General features: G+C 35.2%; 2 protein-coding genes across 4 annotated transcripts; both read right to left on the bottom strand.

Annotated features, from left to right (window-relative positions):
- Positions 1-8,798: 8,798 nt before the first annotated feature.
- LOC114263856 (uncharacterized) lies at positions 8,799-14,482 on the bottom strand. The gene is made up of 9 exons (XM_082904531.1): positions 14,329-14,482; positions 11,348-11,776; positions 11,024-11,265; positions 10,549-10,767; positions 10,367-10,459; positions 10,172-10,273; positions 9,682-10,065; positions 9,484-9,580; positions 8,799-9,009 (listed from the first exon to the last, which is right to left on the bottom strand). Exons 2-9 carry the CDS (start codon positions 11,772-11,774, stop codon positions 8,993-8,995), a joined length of 1,581 nt encoding a protein of 526 aa, XP_082760657.1. The 5' UTR covers positions 11,775-11,776; positions 14,329-14,482; the 3' UTR covers positions 8,799-8,992.
- Positions 14,483-16,614: 2,132 nt separating this feature from the next.
- LOC145806743 (uncharacterized) lies at positions 16,615-20,077 on the bottom strand. 3 transcript variants are annotated; one of them, XM_082904530.1, is made up of 3 exons: positions 17,386-20,077; positions 17,186-17,291; positions 16,615-17,091 (listed from the first exon to the last, which is right to left on the bottom strand). In XM_082904530.1, the coding sequence occupies exon 1, from the start codon at positions 20,060-20,062 to the stop codon at positions 17,702-17,704; it is 2,361 nt and encodes a 786-aa protein (XP_082760656.1). In that variant the 5' UTR covers positions 20,063-20,077; the 3' UTR covers positions 16,615-17,091; positions 17,186-17,291; positions 17,386-17,701. The 3 variants fall into 3 exon arrangements, with proteins under 3 accessions (XP_082760656.1, XP_082760654.1, XP_082760655.1); XM_082904528.1 differs by having other exon boundaries at positions 16,615-17,291; XM_082904529.1 differs by having other exon boundaries at positions 17,186-20,077.
- Between the last annotated feature and the right edge of the window lie 592 nt (positions 20,078-20,669).

The following is a 20,669-nucleotide window of genomic DNA, read 5'->3' on the forward strand; positions in this document are numbered from 1 at the left end:
GTTTTTTGAACACCGTTGTTATGGCAGTGCGGATTCTTAACCATCTTTTGTCTGGGTCTTCTCCATTATCTCGTCTGCCACGTCCGTTCTTGTTACTTCGGTCAACCGTGTTGACCTTGGCAGGGGTTTTCTTTTCTGGTGCTGCGGTCGTACTTGATTTTGCCTTGGCACGTGCGCCATCCTCTTCTACCTTGATGTGCTGATGCACTCTCTCCATCAGGGCTTCCATGGTGAGGGGTGGTGTCATGGTAATTGAATCCCTTAGTCTGTTCCCTACTGGTAGGCCTCTTTTATATTGCGCAATGGCCAGATTGGTGGGGCAGTCTCCAATCTGGTTGAATGTCTCCCAGTAGCGACTGTTGTAAGATCTGAGGGTCTCTTTTTCACCCATGTCGATAGAGAGTAACTGGTCTATCTCTACCGGCGTTTTAGTGTTTGTTCGAAACCTTGTTATGAACACTTCTGCCAATTGGGCCCAGGAGGCTATGCTGCCCTCTGGGAGCTTCTCGAACCAAGTCAAGCCGAGGTCGCCAAGGCTTGATGGGAAGAGTATGCACATTAAAGCCTCGTTTCGCCTGTATACAGCCATGACTTGGCGAAAGTGGCTCAGGTGTGAATACGGGTCTGTCTTCCCTTCATACGTAGTGAATTTCGGCTGAAGGAAGCCTGATGGTAGAGGCGCGTTTTCGATTGCTGGAACAAACGACGAAGTCTGTAGTCTTGCCAATGCCTTGTCCGTTGGTTCGTAGGCCGGTCGCGGTATTGGCATTTCAACCTCGACGCTTCCATGCGTCCGAGGAGCCAACCGTTGTAAGGCCGAAACTCGGTGTGGATCCCTTGCCCTGGCATCCTCCTTGCATCGTGCTTTTTCTTCTAGCACGGTTCGTAAGTCGGATGGCCTGGGTAGCTCTGTTTGTCTGGATCTGGTTTGGTGTGAATGTGAAGGCCAATACGTGCTTCCTTTAGTGTATGATCTTTCGAATCTCGTCCTCTCAGACCTGGAGTGACGAGTTCTGGAAGATAAGGAATGAGTGTCGCCTGTCCTGAGGCTTCTGCTTTCTCCTTGGGAGGGTGTAGCATTCCTACTACGATTCTCTGAGTGGCGAGGGGGCGTCTTATGCTTGCGCCCCTCTCCTGTCGCCACATCTTTAGTCTTCATCTGGCGTTTTAATGCTTCCATGTCCGTCGCCATCTTCCGAATTAGTTCATCTTGTTCCTTTACGCGATCTTCCAGGGCTTGAGGATCAATCCTCCTCCTTTGCCTGTCGGGACTTTGAGAGTGACGAGGGCTGCTATTCCGCCTTCCCCTGCCACTCCTCCTGGAGTTATGTTGTTGGGGCTCCAAATCTGCCATAGGAGGGACAGAGGGTAATCCTTCTCGCCTTGCGCCCCCGTCTGGAGTTAGCCCGTCGACGGCGGACTGCGGCAAGTCTTCAATGTGTGCCATTGAATGAGAAAAGGAGAAGCTTAGTCAAGAGGTTTTTGTTCTTGTCTGTTCTTCCCACAGACGGCGCCAATTGTATGGGGAGGAAATAATTCTCCTCGTATAATCCTGTTGACCAAGTCCACGCTCCTCCGTACGACGTCGCTTTGTCACCTGAAAACACAAACGTGAGCTAGCCGGCGGGTGTGTGCCGGAAACCTCTCCGATGCCTAAGTCAGTAAGCTTGACAAATAGACAAAGTTTTATGTTCTCAGAAAGGTTGTGTTCAATTACCTCCTCCAAGGTGATGTTTATGGGCTTTTATAAGTTTTCCGTGGCACAATCCTAGTAGGACTTGTACTTCTCCATGCAGAGTCTTCCTAGGATTCATTCTCCTAAGGATAATGCTTATCCTTTTACACCCTCCCCCACTGCTTAAACCAAGTGGGATGGTTTTCTTTATGGCCGAACTTCCATTTGACCGAAGTAAAAATGGCTATGCCGAGCCACAAAGTAGGCCGTACTAACAGTAGTTCGGTTCTTCTTCATGCTACACCATATCTCGGTTCTCTCATACATGAACCGTGGTGTGTTTGGACCGATCCACTGAGTAACAACATTACAACCGACCTATCCCGAATTCAATCATGACCGGACTACCTTTTGAGACCGGACTAACTCAAGTTGTCAAAACCAAAGCAGCTTTACATTCCTTTAGCCGAAGTAACTTTATCTCTTTTGACCGAAGTATGTCAATTATCTCCGCAGAGCCGGAGTAAATCTATCGCTCTTGAACCGGAGTAACTTTAACAGCTTGGGTCGGAGTATCTTTTATCTCTCCTGGGCCGGAATAACCTTGCGGCCTTTTTACCAAGTCCTTGGTGCTTTGGGCCACGAAGCCCACCACATAGTTCGACCCAATTTTTACCAAAAATTACCCTCTCAATACACATGTTTATGGGTAACCAAATAAAATTAATTTTATTCGGCAAATGCCTATGTATTTTCTTTTCATTTTTTTTTAGAGTGTGGGGAAAATGTAATTATTTTTGCAAATTGAAGCTATGGCCAGAAAAATTATTCAGTCCCATAGACACTATGTGATCATATCACAAATTAAAAATAAAATATTAATTTTATTTTGTTCTCAAATTACTAACATAAGAGTAAATTTAAGTCTATGGAGGATTTTTATAAAATGACATTGATAAGTCTTTTAAAATGACATACATGAATCTCATAATATACATCAATCACAATTGTCTTATGGGACCTATCATCTTGTGACACCTGGCCATGCCCCATGGGCACTGAATAATTGCTCCTATAGAAAGGGTTTGCCTTTGGTTGGAGAAGATGAGATGAGGTAGGCAAACAAAGTTAACAGGCAATATGGATAATAATCTGTAAGAATTGCCCTAATCTCAAACCCAAAGAATAAATATTAAAATATAAATCACATCCACTTGTGTTTGGAGCCATGGACAAGGGAGTGTTTGGATTTTCCATACCGTAACCAATTACTGTTGGACAACTTAGTCATATAATTAAACACTCAATTTTTTTTTACTTATACTTTACACTTTACAATTAAAAACTATTAAACTTGTTCCACAACATCTTTGTAAATCACCTAAACTTACTAATAAACTCTACAGGCCTTTCACTCATTGCTGATTAGTCTTGAAATGTATACTTTAATACTGTATCAGAACTAAGTCTGCAGTAGTCTTTATTGAGTTAAATCTTTTTCTAAGTTTAATTTTTCGCCTTTCATCTTTGCGTCATCTCCACATACTATTCGAGCTGTTGTGCAAAAGTGTTAAACTTATCCGAAATCGTTTGTCTAAATCGCACAAATTTAATTAATATACTCTAAACACCTTTCTACTCACTGCAAATTAATTTTGAATTTAGGTTAAGTTTGGCAATCCTAAAAAAAGTCAAAAAGTTAAAAAGTTATTCAAAAAGTTAAAAAGTTATCACTATTTAACAAAATTCAAAAATTACGGTTGCACAACTCTCAATCTTAATTTTCCTCTACACACTAATTTATACAATTTTTTAATACATATTTTTTCATAAAAATTCAAAAGTTAACCCAAATATTCATATTTTTTTTCTCAATTTTTTAGTCCAAAAAGACAAAAAGTACACTTATTTAAGACACCCCCAAACAACCCCTTAATACTTTGACACAAGCATCCTGGTCTTCTTCTTCGCCTCTCCCATTTCCTTCCCTTTCCTTTCATCATCCTCTCCCTTCTCCACTATCACTTAAATTGGTCCAAGTAAACCACCTTTTCTACAAATCTTTTTTTTTCAGAAAATATTTTTTGATTATAGTTGCATCCTTAAAATTTGCTGATAGTTATATTAGTGATAGTAGGGTGAAATTTAATACAAATGTTCTTATATACAGAGACAAAATTAGGAGAAAACTATGGGACTGGGGACATGACTCCTTTATTTTTGTGAATATTATTGTTTGTCATAGAACTTTAAAAAAATATATATCATTATATATAAATAAAATGTTCCCCCATTATAAAAAATATATATGTCATTTTTCTTCCGTCTTAAATTTTGTTTCTATTTTACATCAAAAAAACTTATTTATCCTATTATAAATTGCTTCTATTGTATTTAATTTTTTTTTATGTATATATAATTTATATATCATATATACATGCATGCGTGTTTTGTGTATATGGTGAAAAAAAATTATTTTTTTGACCTCTCAGGTAATAAAATCCCGGTTCCGTCCTTTCTTATACATTTTCAAATATTTTAAGATATTTTTCAATACTTTCTCCCAATTCTAATCTGCATGCATTTTTTTCTAAGAATAATTGCTCTAATTTTTTTAATAATGTTAAAAACGCAGATCAGATAGAAAATTATTTTATATTTAATTTTTTATACACTTGGATTTATTGCCAATTGTTAGGCAGCCTCTGTAACGCGTCGGTTCGTAGTGGGCATGAATGAAGGATGTTTTTTTTTTTGGGTGAATAGAATGAAGGATGTTAACATCACACCATTACATTGGCCCCGTTTGGTAGAACTGTGGGATAGTGTGAGCATAAGTTATTTTTGAGTTATAAATTAAGCTTCTTCTCCTCTACTCAAAGAATAAGTTAATTTTTGACTTACAAAAAACTATAAATTATATTACTAAGCTGAACCAAACACATCCAAATAACTTAAATTAAGTTAAAAATTAAAATAAATTGAAAATAAGTCTTACTAAACATGATCATTATTTCAGAAACAGAAAGTAAGCCTAAAATGGCAAACAAACTGTAGATTCTAAGTGCATATATTGCTTGATACGTGTTCTCATAATTAATGCAGCTCCCCCTTTTTACACCAAAATGTCAATGTTAACAAAATGGACACGCACTAAAATATTATACAGTAGGTTTGGTTTTAATTTTTAATTTTTCATATTTTTTTTATTTTTATCGAATATTTTTAAAATTTTAAGTAATTTTTTTACTTTTTTAGATGTACTTTATTTAGATGTATCTAAATAGTAAAATATTTGTGAAAAAATATTTTAAAAATTAATAAATACACAAAAATACGAAAATGTACTGAATTTTCATATTTTTTTTTTATATTTTTTGGTATTTAATGTTTTTTTAAAGTTTTTTTTTCTCAAATATTATACTTTTTAAGTGTATTTATGTTAGGTGTGTCTAAAAATTTAAAAAAAATGTTTAAAATATTAAAAAATTCATTGAAAATATTAAAATACGGAAAATAAAAAAATAGAATTTTCTGAAAACTAGAACCAAACAAGCTAATAGAGTCTTTTGAGAAGCAAAAAAAAAACAAAAAAAAAGAAGTTAATTTTTACCTTTTTACTTATTTTAGATCATATCACTTCTCATATTTTTTACTCATAAAAAAATAAAATAAACTAAAAAAATTAAAAAATTAATTTTTTACCAATTTTTCAAAACACCACTATGTTACTGTATTGAGATATAGACTCCACACACCAACTTCTCAGCTTCACCCACCCAAGAAATGGCCTGGACGAGGGGGTAGTGTTGTAACTGGAGCCTAACTTTGAGGCCCTGTTTTGGAACCAGGTTTGAGGTTAAAACAGGCTTAGACACTCTTTTATTTTAGGATAGATTATTTTAATAATTTTTAAATTTTTTTATAAAAAGATATGTAAAAGAGTAAAGGGAGTAATGCGATAATTTATAATAATTTTTAAATTTTTTTGACTAAAATATATAATTGACGAATAAGGCTTCAAACAATAGTTCAAGCCACCGACCTATATTAAAAAAAAAAAGAAAAAAGAGTAGTCTAAGAGAAATTCTATTTTCACATACATTTTCATCTTTGTGCACATATTTAATGAAACAAAATTTTAATAACAATTTTACCATGAAACAAAATGACCATAATATACATCATAACACACTAAACATGAATAGTTTTCTCTTTAGACATAAATTTGTGGTGTCGTTGTTATTTCGTGTGCCACAAAGCTCAAGAGCAAAGAATTTGTGTATATGCATGTTCTTCTTTGAGGAGCTCAGGAACCATACCATTTTATTGATGAGAAGATCCATACCATTTTCGGCCATTTTTGCAAAGAATTGTTTGATGAGCTCAGGAGCCCATTAATCTCTCCTCACTCTGTTTCTATATATGTATATAATTTGTATATATGCATGTTCTTATGTGTTTGTGTGTGTATATATATATGTATGTAATTGTTCTGTATATTTGAATCAATTTGTTTTCTGATATAGTTCTACTGATTCAGATTCACACTCACGGTTCCTCGCCATTGCTGTTGAAGCAGCGAAGATTGCTGGAGATGTAAATCAAATTCAAGACCCAATTTTTTAATACTCTGCTTTCTTCATTTTTCTTCATCTATTACTTACCTTCAACAATGCAGTGGACTAAGTGTAGTTCTTCAATGGAATTGGATCTTCACCATTGGGTCTTCAATGGAGTTAGGCTATGTGGCTATCCGTGGGTAGCTGTGTGGATGTGTTTAGCGTAGGTGTGTGTTTCAAGGTGGGGTTTGTGTGAAAGATTTGAGTTTGGGTTATAATTGGAAATATAATGAGTGAAGTGAGAATAATAATGTATTACTCCCTCCGGCTCAAAATATTAGGCCCTTATTTCATTTTTTATTGTCCCAAACTATTAGTTCCTCTTCAAAAATCAAGTACAAAAATAATATAAATTTTCTATTTTGCCCTTCTTTTAAATTAATAAACAATATAAAAAGTACAATTATGACATTGATTTTTTCAAAAAATGTACTATCAAAAGGGTAATTTTGGAAGGGCAATGGTAGAGGGCCACAATTTGTGTGGCTCAAATGGCTCAAAACTGCCAAAACGACGTCGTTTTGGCAGTTTTGATGTCGTTTTGGTACTTTTGATGTGCCAAAACGACAGTTTTGAGCCATTTGAGCCACACAAATTGTGGCTCTCAAACATTATTCATTTTGGAAAGTCAACTTTTTTAAAATCCAATGATTGTACTACCAAAAAAAGTTAGATTTCTCAAAAGGGACCATTATTTTGGAACGGAGGGAATATCAAATTTACAAGGGTGTGTATTGAGATATAACGTGCATAGAGATAAAAAGATATGTGAAAATAGAATTTTTCGTAGTCTAAGCCACTGTCACGTTGACAGCCTACTCCATAATTAGTAAATGACAATTTTGTCTCTTTAGAATAATTTTGAAAAAACATGAATGTCTTAGGTTAAAAACAAATTTGTCATTTTAATTTCAAATGCATTTTTCAATATAACAATAAATTAAAAAATTCAATTTAACTTTCCAAACACAAAAATTAAAACAGTCTATTAAAATAGTCAAATAATTAAAAAATAGCCACTTTTTAAACGAGACCTGAGTCTTGGTCCATATAATTTTAAGATTTAAGAATGTATTATTTTAAATTTAATTAGAATTGGATTAAAATTTAAAAGACCAAATGAAATTCCTATAGAATTTGGATAAGGGTTTTTGCAATCCGAGAGCAACTCGAATAACCCAATTTTTATTGTTAATATATACATATATATATTATGTAATAAATATGAAATGTTATAAATTACAAATTAATTTATTACCATTTTGATTAAGTCCTATTGCAATGCAATGTATTCTATTGTTTAGTACATCTTAGTCAATTTAATTATTATTATGATTCATGTTTGTATTTTTTAAGATATATTTTTTTTATTTTGAAAAAATACAATACATTAGATTAGGATAACTAAATGATTTGTTTATTTTAATGTCTTTATTTGTGTTTGAATTTGAGCAACTCAGATTTAGTCGGAAATTTTTTGAGTTAAACTCGTATTCAGATTTAGACAAAATATTCAGTTAAACGTTACGTTTAGACTATATGAACATATTTTTTTACACTTGAAGTTGGTTTGTTTGGAATTTTGACTTTTTAAATAATTTTTTAATTTCTTTTTATACTACAAAAAAACCAAGATTTAGTAGCGGCCAAAACTGTCGCTAAAAGCAGGAAAAAGCGTCGCTAAAAACTGAAACACCTTTACCCGCGGTTGCAATAGTGGCGGCCAAACCGCCGCAATAGCCCCGTCGGCATATCCTTATAGTGACGTTTTTCGCAAATGCTGGTATAGTTATTTTTATTGCGACAGTTGATGTAGTGGCAGTTACAAATGTCGCTATATCTTGAATTTACCAATTACTTGCTAACTTTATAGCGACGGGTCGACTGCTGCTATATCCTTCACTTTTGCGACATTTTGTAAACCGCTGCTATATTTTGACTCTATTCCATCAGTTTTACACTGTCGCTATAACCATATAATTCGTTTCGTATTTTATTTACAGCGACGGTTATTAACCACTGTTGTAGGCTTTTTTTTTTTTTTTTTTTTGGGGGGGGGATGAATAAAGTCATAAATAAAATGACAAAAAACTACAAGATACAAGGGGTATACCCTAGGAGCAAACCAACTATACAAACACACAAACCAAAAAAAAAAAGAAGACAATCTACACAACAAAAACCATCCTGTTCACACACCACATAAGCAAAGAGCAAATGAGGGCAAGAACAAGGCAAACAATTCCAAAAAAAAAACCTAAGAGCAACATAACCTGATTACATTGAAAAGATCCAAACAAGAAAAGGAACTAGAAACAAAACCCAAAAGGCCATATTACAGGGACAATTTGATTACAAAATGATCAAAACAGACATCATAGCCCTGCTCACATTATATATCTATAACAACACTATTTTATTCTAATGGCTCAATGCTCAATAATTGTAAAAGGTGAAAGAGTCTGCATTTTCATAATCCCAAAATATCCAAAGCACCTTAATTAAAAGGTTCATTACATAAGCCTGTAATACAAAAAGATCCAATGTTTCTAGCAAACTAATAGCCCACACCATAATCCAAAAGAAAAACTTGTCACATAACAATAGTACTCAAAAGTATTACTCGTGACACCATTTTATAAAGATCTCCATGAAAAATGTTCAAATCGAGAAATGACGTCCATTGTTTGATACTTCATATTATCTTATTTCCTGCAATAAAAATAATTGAATGAGTATAAGTATCATTTTCAATTTTAAAATCTATAAAGAAAATTTAGACAACAAATAATTCTCGACAAGTCTTATTTTATTTTATTTTGGTAAGTATATGGTTTACATATAAAAAAATTAAGATTACAATGAAGTTGAAGATCATCAAGCCAAACATTAGTAGCAGCCACCAAATCAAGCAACCACTAGCAACATCTAAGGGTCTATTTTTAATTGTATATTACAGTTTGATACGTTGCTGATATTCAAATTTGTTCAATTTTTGCCCAATTCTCTATTTCATTGGTTTGTTTGGTATTTTTACGGATGCCAATAAAGGAAGCAAAGTAGAGAAGTCAACCTATCAAACCCCAATTTCGTCCAAACTAACTAACTAACAATTTATTGGTAAAGAAGTCATTAACAGTGGTTCTAAATTTGTGTCAATGTATGTGTATTGTAATGATGATTTACCTCGATTAGAAGGTTGCATTTCATGACTCTGAAAAGAGGATCTTTGATGTGTTCGTGGAGAAGCTTGGTCCGGAATGCCACTACATCCATCTGTCGCCTAATTTATACAATAAAATTTACATAAGTATGCATAAATTTAGAAAATGATAACATATGATAAATACATCATATAAAAGAATATGTTATATGTAGTTATACCTGCAAACCACTAGAACTATGTCTCTGACTCATCAAAAATGCTACTTGCTCTTTTAAAGAGTTTATTACAACATCTTGAGCTTGCAACTGAATACCTTGAGTTTGTAACTGATCACCTTGAGTTTTTAGTTGTTCCTTCAACTCAATTATAGTGTCTTTGTCTCTCATTCTCTCTTCATCAGAAACCATTCTTAAGTGGTCAAAATTATTGCACATGAAGCCATGCTTGGAAGGAGTAGGCCCAAATCCTAAACCTCGAACACGACCATGATGCTCTTTACCCATCACTTGAGAATAAATATCATTTGGTGACCAAGATATACGTCCACCAACATTTCCTTCGGAGCTGCTTGGTTGTGAGCTCATCAAAGCTTCTAGTTTTTCCTGTAGCATAAATGGGGGGAAAAAAATAAGACGACAAAAAGCGAGAGTGATTGTTTGCCACAAACACATTAGAATTTTGAAAATGTAACTTATTAAATGGGCATACAATTTTTGTAGCTGCTGCTTCATTGACTGGTGTCCCATCTTTCCTTTTGTGAAGCGGTATATATAATTTTGCTCGATCTAGTGCAATCTTATCTTTTTGCTCCTATGTGACAATCATATCGTTTGAGAATAAATTCATAATATAATGCGCTAACCAAATTCAAAAAGCTGAAAGAAGGAATGAAGTTTGAAATACCATATCATATGCATGTTGTGCATAAGTTTTAGATCCTCCCGTATGTGCACTTGTTTGCTCTCGCCTGCTTTCCTTATTGGTTGCACTAAGTTCCTTCACTCATAAATGCATAACAATATGTTAAAAAAAAAATGATATAATGACATTGTATTATTTGATAGAAAACATACATCTATGCATACCTGTCCTTCCTTTGAAAACCAATACGCGACAAGGTCAGCATAGTGCTCACGGTTAACTGTTAAAGGTGCAGTAGCTACTATCTGTGCTGCTGTCTTTGTCTCATCATAGTACTTTGCTTTTAAACTACATTTCCAATTTCTCCATTTCTCTCCCATTGACTTCAATGTTCGATGCCTAATCATATCCCTTCTCTCATCTTGAGGAATGGCAAACTTGGACTACAATTGTATGGTTTTTCATGTTATGAACATTCTTAAAATTATCAATACAATAATATAAACTAAATTTGTGCATTTCTTTGCCTAATTCTCATATTTTTACATGGAGATAATGAACCACACTAATTTCATACTTCTTACTTCTAGACGACACCTATATCCTAATATAGGAAAGGAACTTTTAGACAATCCTAGCAACAATTTTCTTTACCACTGTAGTAGAATTATCACAAAATACTTGTAGTTAGAAAATTACCTCGATAATATTCCAACAATCTTCTTTATACTGATCTGGCACTTCATGCCAATTCTTGTACTTAATTGGGCATAAGTGTGGCTTCCTAGCAATGGTGCCTATGAAGCGACTGAATATACCACCCTCTGTAGAAACAGCCTGCAAATCCTTGTTGAAGGTGAGCATAATGCGTTCTTCTGGAGTCAAATTCCACACTTCAACCATACGTGTAATTCCCCGCGTGTTTCGCTTGGTCGATTCATCTATTACAATACAACAATGATATTTATCATGGAAGTTAAGGGTGACTTCTAATTTGTGTTTTAGTTCAAAATCTAATAATACCTGTACGTTGCATTTCTTTTTCCCTTAACCAGTCCTCATCTAAATCATCTTCAAATTGAGGGTTAACCTCTGATTCTTGAGGTTGAGGATGTGGAACATGTGATGGAGCATGTGAGGAGGGATGTGACCAACTAGGTTGTGAAGAGCCATTTGATCGACTAGGCTGTGAAGTTTCATTTGGCCGATTAAGCTGTAAAGAGGCATTTGAACGACTAGGTTGTGAAGTTCTATTTGGCCAGTCCATCTGTGGAGAGCCAATTGAGTGACTAGGTTGTGAAGTTCCACTTGGTGCGTTAAGCTGTGAAGGGTTATTTGGTTGGCTAGGCTGTGAACAGTTATTTGACTGGCTAGGTTGTGAAGAGCTATTTGATCGCTTATTTTGGGACTCCTTCTCAAGATTGCAAGTTCTAAATCGTTTCTTTGCCATATCTGCTAGATAAACAATAGATGTAATTAATCAAACACAAAGATATTAATCAAATTAAATGAGCATTTATCATAGTATACTAAAGATATTAGAGAACATAAGCCATAGGAAAAGCTCATATACACCTCGCAAGATTATTTTCTTTTTCTACTTCTACGGAGATTTTCTGTAAACAATGCATGGAAAGAGGAACAGATCTGTTACAATGGTGAATTGGGTATAAATTTAGAATCTTGGAATGGAAAATATGGGATGTGTTTCCTTTTGCTGCACTGTGGTATTTGTGGAGGGGCAAAATGATTGTAAGTTCATTGGTTCTCAACTAAGGGTGCAGTCTCTAGTAAATGGTGTTTGATTGTCTTGGCACGGTTGTAGGGGTGAAGAAGGTGCCAATCCTGAGTCTGCTCTTGATTTTTTGGCAAAACACTGTCAGTGGGCTGTGGTGACATTAGGCCCTAATGGATGCATTGCAAAACATGGAAAAGAGGTCAGTGATATGTTATATTTGTCTCCTCTTCCATAGTTTTGGTTATTAGAAATATTAATATATAACCTGGTTATATATATAAAATCTGTGGAACTTTGAAAGGTAACTATTTCATGGAATCTTATAATAATCTCTCTTCCAAAGGCACATGTGTACCCCTTATGGAATGGATATTATAATTGGTATCATCCTAAACATTGTGAGTCTGAATTTGTTATGTAATGATCATGGCAAGTACACAAGATTAACACAAGACATTTAATCTGTTTTAGGTACACAATATGCTCTCTTACAGGACGTGATTGTGGGCCCTGGGAATAGAACAGTAACATCCAATGATAATTTCTTACGAGCAAATCTTATTGGAGATTATGTTGGATACACAAATGTTCCTTCATTTGAGGATTACTACCTTGTTATTCCAAGGCAGGTATGCTAGCTTTGCTGATCTAATTTTGACTTGTATTCTTCGTGTTTTTTTTTTTTGGGCTACATAGGGAAATAGAACACAAAAAGTTAATAAAGTCTAACAAAAGCAATTCTTGCTATTTTGCTAAAAGGAACTCATTCAATTCCTCGGAGGGTGCACCAATTGGGCAAAGCCTAAGTCTGCTTCACCCCAATGTTACCCAATTGAGCTGCACAGCCATTCCTTGCCTGTAGTAATGCCCATACGGGCCTTAATAAAAGTTGAGTTTACAAAACACAAAAAACTGAAGACAGCTTATCTTACATTCAGTTGTCCATATTTCTGAATTTGCCACTGTTCGACTCCTGGGAAGGCCCCACGAGGAGCCGTTCCCCAGTCCGTCTCCCTGTTGGCATGCGGCGACATGCTCTCACCATGGGAGCCACTCAAGTTTGTCCACTGACAGCCACGGGATATGTTCACTATCTCAATGTTTGTCCACTGTTAATGGAACTGATTCAGCATGCATTCTTTTCAGGTTCATCAGTTTTACAACCATACCCATGTCCAACATCCCTTGATCACAAAGACATTTACCAGTCCTAGAAACTGGGGGACCACATATTGAACTGGAACCACATTTGCTGAATGAAGTTTGAAAAAAAAAAAAAGGGAATAAGTGTGGCTGGACAGCACGACTATTGTTTATGCCATAATACTTTTTATAAACTTGAATCATTATCACCAGAAAGATTTGTCTATGGGTCTAATTATGGCTATCGTACTGTCAAGTAGCTAACTCAGTCAGTCAATATACCTAAATTTAGGGTTTGGGTAATCATTATTGCTATTGTTTCATGAGTCAATGTTATTTGGCATTAATGATAGGCCAAATCAATTAACTAACCATGAACTAATCAATATTTTCACAGACCATAACATTTAAACACTGAAGCCAAGCAAAACTGTACACATTTTGTGCCTTTTTTCACCAATAATACTAACCATTTAGGTTCAAAGTATGAATCAAGGTGTGATCAGTAAGATAGATAAAGAGACATGCATGCGGATAAAGAACATAGCATGACAAGGTTCAACAAAAGCAAATATAGCATGACAAGGTTAAACATAAGAATTTGCCTCTGTTCTGTTCATGTAAAATTGGTGAACATTGAGAAAATCCTCAAGGTACTTTAAGTGGCAAATGTGGGGCCTAACCTGGGACCAATACCTTATTTGTAAGTAATATTCCTTTTTGTGGGACCTTTTGGTCATTTAAAAAAAATTTATAAAAACTGAGGGCTCTCTCATAGGCTCTTTTGATGTACATGGATGGCATCCCCTTGATGCTAATTAATGTAGTCATTATTTACTAAATAAATAAATAAATGGTGTAGGAATTTACATAGGCTGCAATACATGTATACAAATATGTATGTGCATGTATATATATATTTATGTCTCGGAAGTTGTACAAGTTCACTCTCAATTAGATCATAATTGTAACCACCAATGGTTATATTCAGAAGATGCCCAAACAAAATATGAGGTAAACAGGGATCTGCAAATGTTAACTACACAGATCAAACCCATGCATATGATGAGAGAGAGAGAGAGAGAGAGAGAGAGAGAGACCTCAAACAAAGTTAAATCACTACCAGCAGTTATGTTCCAGACAATTCTAGTGGCCTTCTCTATGCCAATATCTAATAAAGGTGATTGAACGACATTTAATGCAGCATCTCTTGCTCTGGACTTTCCTACACAAGAACAAATACCACAAGATAACTTAGAGAAATTTGGCCACTCATCCTATTTCATCAGACTAAAACAAAGCCAAAAGCAAAATGCATAAAAAAAATAAAACAAAAATATATCTGTCCATACATTTTCCTTTCTTGGCTTAATTAAGGTTACTTATATTATTTATTTATTTTTTTTTTTCGATGCCAAAAAGCCCAGCCTATCATAATCAGACCGACCACTAAAACAGAATACATTAACTGAGCAGCCACCAACCAGTAAACAAAATTGAGCAGACCAACAAACCTAAGCAGACCAACCACTACAAGAGACCAAACAGAGCAGACAGCAGCAAAGCAAGCCATACAGCAGCAGCAGCAGAGATTCACCACAGTAGCAAAAACCTCTATTGCATTGAGATTTCATCAGCAAAAATAGTACTCAATTAGTACTCTATCACCCCAAAGCCAAAGGCCATCACTACAACATTGCACTCAGCAGCACCAAGGATCACCACTAAACATATCAGGACAGCACTCAACAAACCAGTACTCACCTCAGTAGCAAAGAAACCTCTATTGCATACAGCAGCAAATAATCACCACGAAGCACCATCCTGCAGTAGCAGAGGTTCACTACAATAGCAAAGAAACCAGCAGTAGACAACTAAGGAAACAGAACTGGTGCCTTAAAGACCAGCAGTAGACAACTAAGGAAACAGAACCAGCAACCTGAACCACAAGCTAAGAACTCTCTGCCTGATGGTAATGCACACTCAAAACTGGTGCCTAATATTCCAGCAGAAACAGCAGCCTTATGCACACTAGCAGACTTCTACCTTACAAACCAGCACCTGAACTGGTTCCTTGAAAACCAGCCCAGAACTGAAACACAACAAACCTGCTACTAGCAGACTAGAAGCACCAATGCAAACTTAGAACTCTGCAGCCTGAAGCTAATGCACACCCAAACTGGGGCCTAGTATTCCAGTAGAAACAGCAGCCTTACCACACTAGCAGTCTTCTACCTTACAAACTAGCACCCGAACTGTTGCCTTGAAAACCATCCCAGAAGCATACCACAACAACTCGGATCTCACACCAGACCACAGTAACACAGATCAAACAACACAGGGACAGATCAGAAAGAAACAGAAATTAGCTAGACAGTAACCTTAGCCAAGGCAGACTAAAACCTGTTGAAGATGATGTACAATGTCATTGACTGAGTTACTTATATTACTTAATTCAGATAAGTATTCAGTGCTACCTTCAACATATTTAATTTCTTATAGGAATTCATAATATTAAAATTTAAAACCTTAGAAAAGCATTTAAAAAAAAAAAAAAGGATCGTAATTAAAATCTAGCCACTGAAGAACACAATAAAAAATTGATTTGGCCTATCATTAATGCCTTAAAAATCCCTAGGGATAGTTTGAGCACAATAATTTGACTAGAATTTTGAGCAGGCTGAATGTAATCATATCAAAATCGGACAGTACATAGTTCAGGTTAGGCAAGCACAGCACCAGCATTATGGTGCAGATGCCCAGAGGCAACACATTAAACTGCTCTGTAAGAAAGAGGCTCCAACACATCCACATCATCCCAAGTGTTGTTAGTAAACTCCTTAGTTCATTAAACATCACATGACACAATAATAGTACTACATTCAGACAGGTGCGGACATACATGACTATATTCACCTCTCTTGGACGAATGCAGACTTCTTTCTTCTCAAGATATGATATACCTAGATTCGCCCACTAAAAGTTAAAACCAGAGAGAGCAAAAAAACATAGTGTCAAGATGCTGATTTGACAGTCCAAGCCTATCATAGCTATATTTAACAACAAACATTAAAATAAAAAACACGGGTTGCCATACATATATGAAACTAAGAAATTTGAAATTTATATTCAAAACCAAATCATGTTTCAAAGATTAACATGAGAATAAATAAATTAAAATCAAACTAGTTGAACTCAATAGCTAGACATCCTCATCTAAATCATCTTCATCGATCAGTTGGTTATCAAGTGGAAGTGGTATATTGATTGTCGTTCCATCAGTATCATTTCTAGCCCAATTGAGGTTTTCATTCGCATCCACATGAGTGTCTTCAACTATCATATTATACGGCTCGTTATCATAGTAATTGTCAACATCACCATCACCTAATTCAGTAGTATCAACATCAAACACATCCCTCGCTTTTGTTTTAACAACAACCAACCAATTTTCATGCCTTACATCTCCCACATAATAAACTTGTGTTGCTTGAGATGACAAGACAAATGGTTCATCATTTAACCGTTCTCCAGTATGTATCAAATGTGAAAAATTTACAAGGTTAAAACCATATTCATCTATCTTGTAGCCTCTACTTGTGTTCACATCAGCCCAATTGCATTTGAATAGTACATATTTCAACTTGTCAAAATAATTCAGCTCAATGATATCAATTAAAACACCATAATACATGGTGCCTCCTTCAGTGGCCACACAAACCCCACTATTCTGAGTTTTCTTCGTCTCCTCGTAATTTTTAATTCGGAACTTAAAACCATTAACAACATATCGTTTGAATCGTCTAGCTAGAGTGTTTGGGCCTTGGGCAAGCCACTTGATTTCATCAGCAAGTTGTTGCTTTCTTGTGTCATCCATAGCTACAACCTGATATATTATATAATCCATTAAAATGATTACATTAATCTCTATGCTAAAAATTATATATGATAATAGTATTATTTAATAGCTACATACTTACATATGATCGAAACCACTCACAAAACTTTTCCATATGCATCTTATTAAGAACTTCATCAGTTAGACGACGCGGACGACTTTGTCTCTTTATATGCTCCTTGTGTTCTCTGTATGTTTATTCCTAACTTGTGTTACTATTGCAAGTATTAAAATGGGAAACTCAAACTTATTTATATACCATAACTCATAAATATTGCTTACATCCGATATGGTTGAATTTCATCATTGTTAAATAGCACATAACGATGTGCTTGTATCCATGACTTTTGATCAAGTTCGATATTCATTATTGCCCCTGTAGAATCTTCCACATTTCTTAAGGGTCGATTGAATACATTTTCAATAGATTCCAAATACCGCGAACAAAATATTAAACACTCTTCAGCTATGTATCCTTCTGCAATAGAGCCCTCTGGATGGGCTTTATTACGAACATAAGATTTTAGTCGTTGGAGATACCTACATGAAAAACAGCATGATTATAGATCGACTAAATTGGATGTCATTGTGATGTGGATTAAAAACACAAATGGATACAAGTTGTCACACCTAACCTCTCAATGGGATACATCCATCTATAGTGAACTGGGCCAGCAATTTTAGCCTCAGTGGCCAAATGGACGACTAAATGCACCATAACAGTAAAAAAGGAGGGAGGGAAGATTCTCTCCAAATTGCATAAAGTCAGTACAATTCGAGATGCAAGTCGGTCAAGCTCTTCCACTTGCAAGACTTTGGAACATATTTCCCTAAAGAAACAAGATAACTCAATTAGAGGTGAAGCGACTTTTTTTGGTAATGTTCCTCGTAATGCGATAGGAAGAAGTTGCTGCATCAAAATATGACCATCATGACTCTTCAAACCTATAATCTTACGCTGTCTAAGTTGAATACAACGTGAAATATTTGAAGCATAACCATCTGGGACTTTTACCCCTTTCAAAACTTTCAAGAAGTCATCTTTCTCTTTTAAAATCATTGAGAAGCAAGCTGGAGGCAAATATGTCTTATTGGAACTGATCTTTTGTGGGTGAAGTTCACGTCTTATACCCATCTCTTGTAAGTCAAGACGTGCCTTCAAGTTATCCTTTGTCTTCCCATCTAAATTCAACAATGTTCCATATACATTATCAATCACATTTTTCTCTATATGCATCACATCAAGATTGTGACGCAATTTTTGATTTGCCCAATATGACAATGTAAAAAATATACTTCTTTTCTTCCATGGTTGTGTCTCATCACCATCCGCTTGTTTCTTTCTTTTTTTGTTTTTTTCATTTGCCTTTGTCTTCCCAAATTTGTAATCAAGGTCTTCTGTTTGCATTATGATCTCAAAGCCAGATAGTATATCAGGAGCTGATTCTATTTCTTGTTTGCCATCAAATGATGCTCTATCTTTACGAAATCTATGATCTTTATCCAAGAAACGCCTATGGCCCATAAAACAATATTTCCCTCCATGTTTTAACCATCGAGAATGAGTCTCATAATTACAAGAAGGACATGCAAGAGCACCCTTGGTATTCCAACCAGACAAATCACCATATGCGGGAAAGTCATTTATAGTCCACATTAGAGCTGCATGCATTTGAAAGTTCTCTTTGGAAGATATATCATAAGTTTGTACTCCAACATCCCATAATTCCTTCAATTCTTCAACTAAAGGCTGTATATACACATCTATGTCATTCGAAGGGGAGCTCGGACCAGGAATAAGCAATGATAGGATGAAAGAAGATCTTTTCATGCACATCCATGGAGGCAAATTATATAGGACCAATATGACCGGCCATATACTATAACTAGTACTCATATTCCCATAAGGGTTAAATCCATCTGCTGCCAACCCCAACCTGACATTGCGGGAGTCAAAGGAAAAATCTACATATTGAGAGTCGAATGTTTTCCAAGCCATAGAATCGGCAGGATGCCTCATTATGCCATCATTTGTACGACCTTCAGCATGCCATTTCATATAAGCAGCTGTTTTTGAAGACATGAACAACCTCTGCAATCGAGGCTTCAAGGGAAACCACCGTAAAACCTTTGCAGCCTTTTTCTTTCTCTTTTTAGATGAAGTACTCATATTATGCTGCAAATCATTCTCATTTGTTGCCCACCTTGAAGCACCACAATGACACACTTCATCATTTGCATGTTCTTTCCAAAATAACATACAATCATTAGGACAAGCGTGAATCTTTTCATAACCGAGACCTAAATCCTTAATAATCTTCTTGGCATCATAAGAGGCTTTCGGCAAATTTGCATCTGAAGGAAGCATGTCTCTCAAAATTTGAAGCAACATTGTGAATGAGTGGTTGCTCCATCCATTAAGACATTTCAAGTGATACAGATGCACAATTGCTGACAACTTGCTAAAATTCTTGCACCCTTCATACAAAGGCTTCTCAGCATCTTTCAGTAAGTCGTAAAATTTTTGTGCCTCTTCATTAGGATCTTCTTGAGGTCGTTGCATGCTTGGACCTTGATCAGATGGTTCTGGTAAATTACTTTCTTCTGCATATTCATCTATATTTTGGGTGTGCATGGGAAACACGTCCCGCAACATGTCACGTATATCACCATACTCAGGTCGTATTTCTTCATGGCTTTGACTAGTTCTACTAGAAGTCGTTGCAGACATAATTTCCCCGTGAAGATACCAACAATTATAACCCGGACTAATTCCATAGGATACCAAGTGATCATGTACAACTTCTAAAGTCAACATGTATGAATTCACACATCTCATACATGGACATGAAATTGTTCCATCATTAGATACATTGTGAGAAGCAAACTCTAAAAATTCTTTAATCCCTTGCATATAATCTCTTGACAATCTACTCTTCTTCATCCAACTCTTATCCATTGATAATTAACTAAATTGAAGTACCGTGAAACAAAATGAAAAGTTAAATATATTATATAAAGAGTTATCTATACTAATATAAAAAAGCACTACACAATTTAGTGTAGGTACACATAATTGAATTATTTGTATATGACTTTTCATGTATATCTTTTCCTAAAATTGAACTATTTTATATTTGATACGTTTCATTTTTTTTTTATTTGTTTTCTTCAATTTCATTTTCACAATTTATGTAGCATTTTAATTTTTTTGAGTTATGATTTTTTTTACCCTGTCGACTCCATTTGATGGAACATAAGGCTTAGTTTGGTTTGGTTATGATTTTTTGCTGTCTTTCACGTGCACATGCAAATACATAATGAAAGTTTGGTTGTTGAAGGTTACGAAAAATCTCTTGTACAATACATTATATGGTTTAAACTCCATGATTAAATTTAAGTATTACATAATAGATAAGAAAAATCTCTAGTATAATACACTATTTCTAAGAAAATACTACAATTCTACCTTAGTACATAAATTTTTTATGAATTAAAGGGAAAACAATAACATTGAAAAAGTAATCCACACTAAACTTGTGGCACATCGATTGGTGTCTAGATTA

The sequence above is a fragment of the Camellia sinensis genome, chromosome 14 (assembly GCF_055761805.1).
Source record: "Camellia sinensis isolate YWXY chromosome 14, ASM5576180v1, whole genome shotgun sequence".
In the NCBI taxonomy this organism is placed as follows: Eukaryota; Viridiplantae; Streptophyta; class Magnoliopsida; order Ericales; family Theaceae; genus Camellia; species Camellia sinensis.

Excerpts from the sequence above, each read along its gene's own strand:
- LOC145806743 (XM_082904530.1), bottom strand. The coding sequence starts at position 20,062 with ATGGATAAGAGTTGGATGAAGAAGAGTAGATTGTCAAGAGATTATATG.
- LOC114263856 (XM_082904531.1), bottom strand. The coding sequence starts at position 11,774 with ATGGCAAAGAAACGATTTAGAACTTGCAATCTTGAGAAGGAGTCCCAA. Across the intron at positions 10,768-11,023 it reads ATTGTTGGAATATTATCGAG|TCCAAGTTTGCCATTCCTCA; the intron begins GTAATTTTCTAA and ends ATACAATTGTAG. Across the intron at positions 10,066-10,171 it reads AAGCAGCAGCTACAAAAATT|GAAAAACTAGAAGCTTTGAT; the intron begins GTATGCCCATTT and ends TTTATGCTACAG.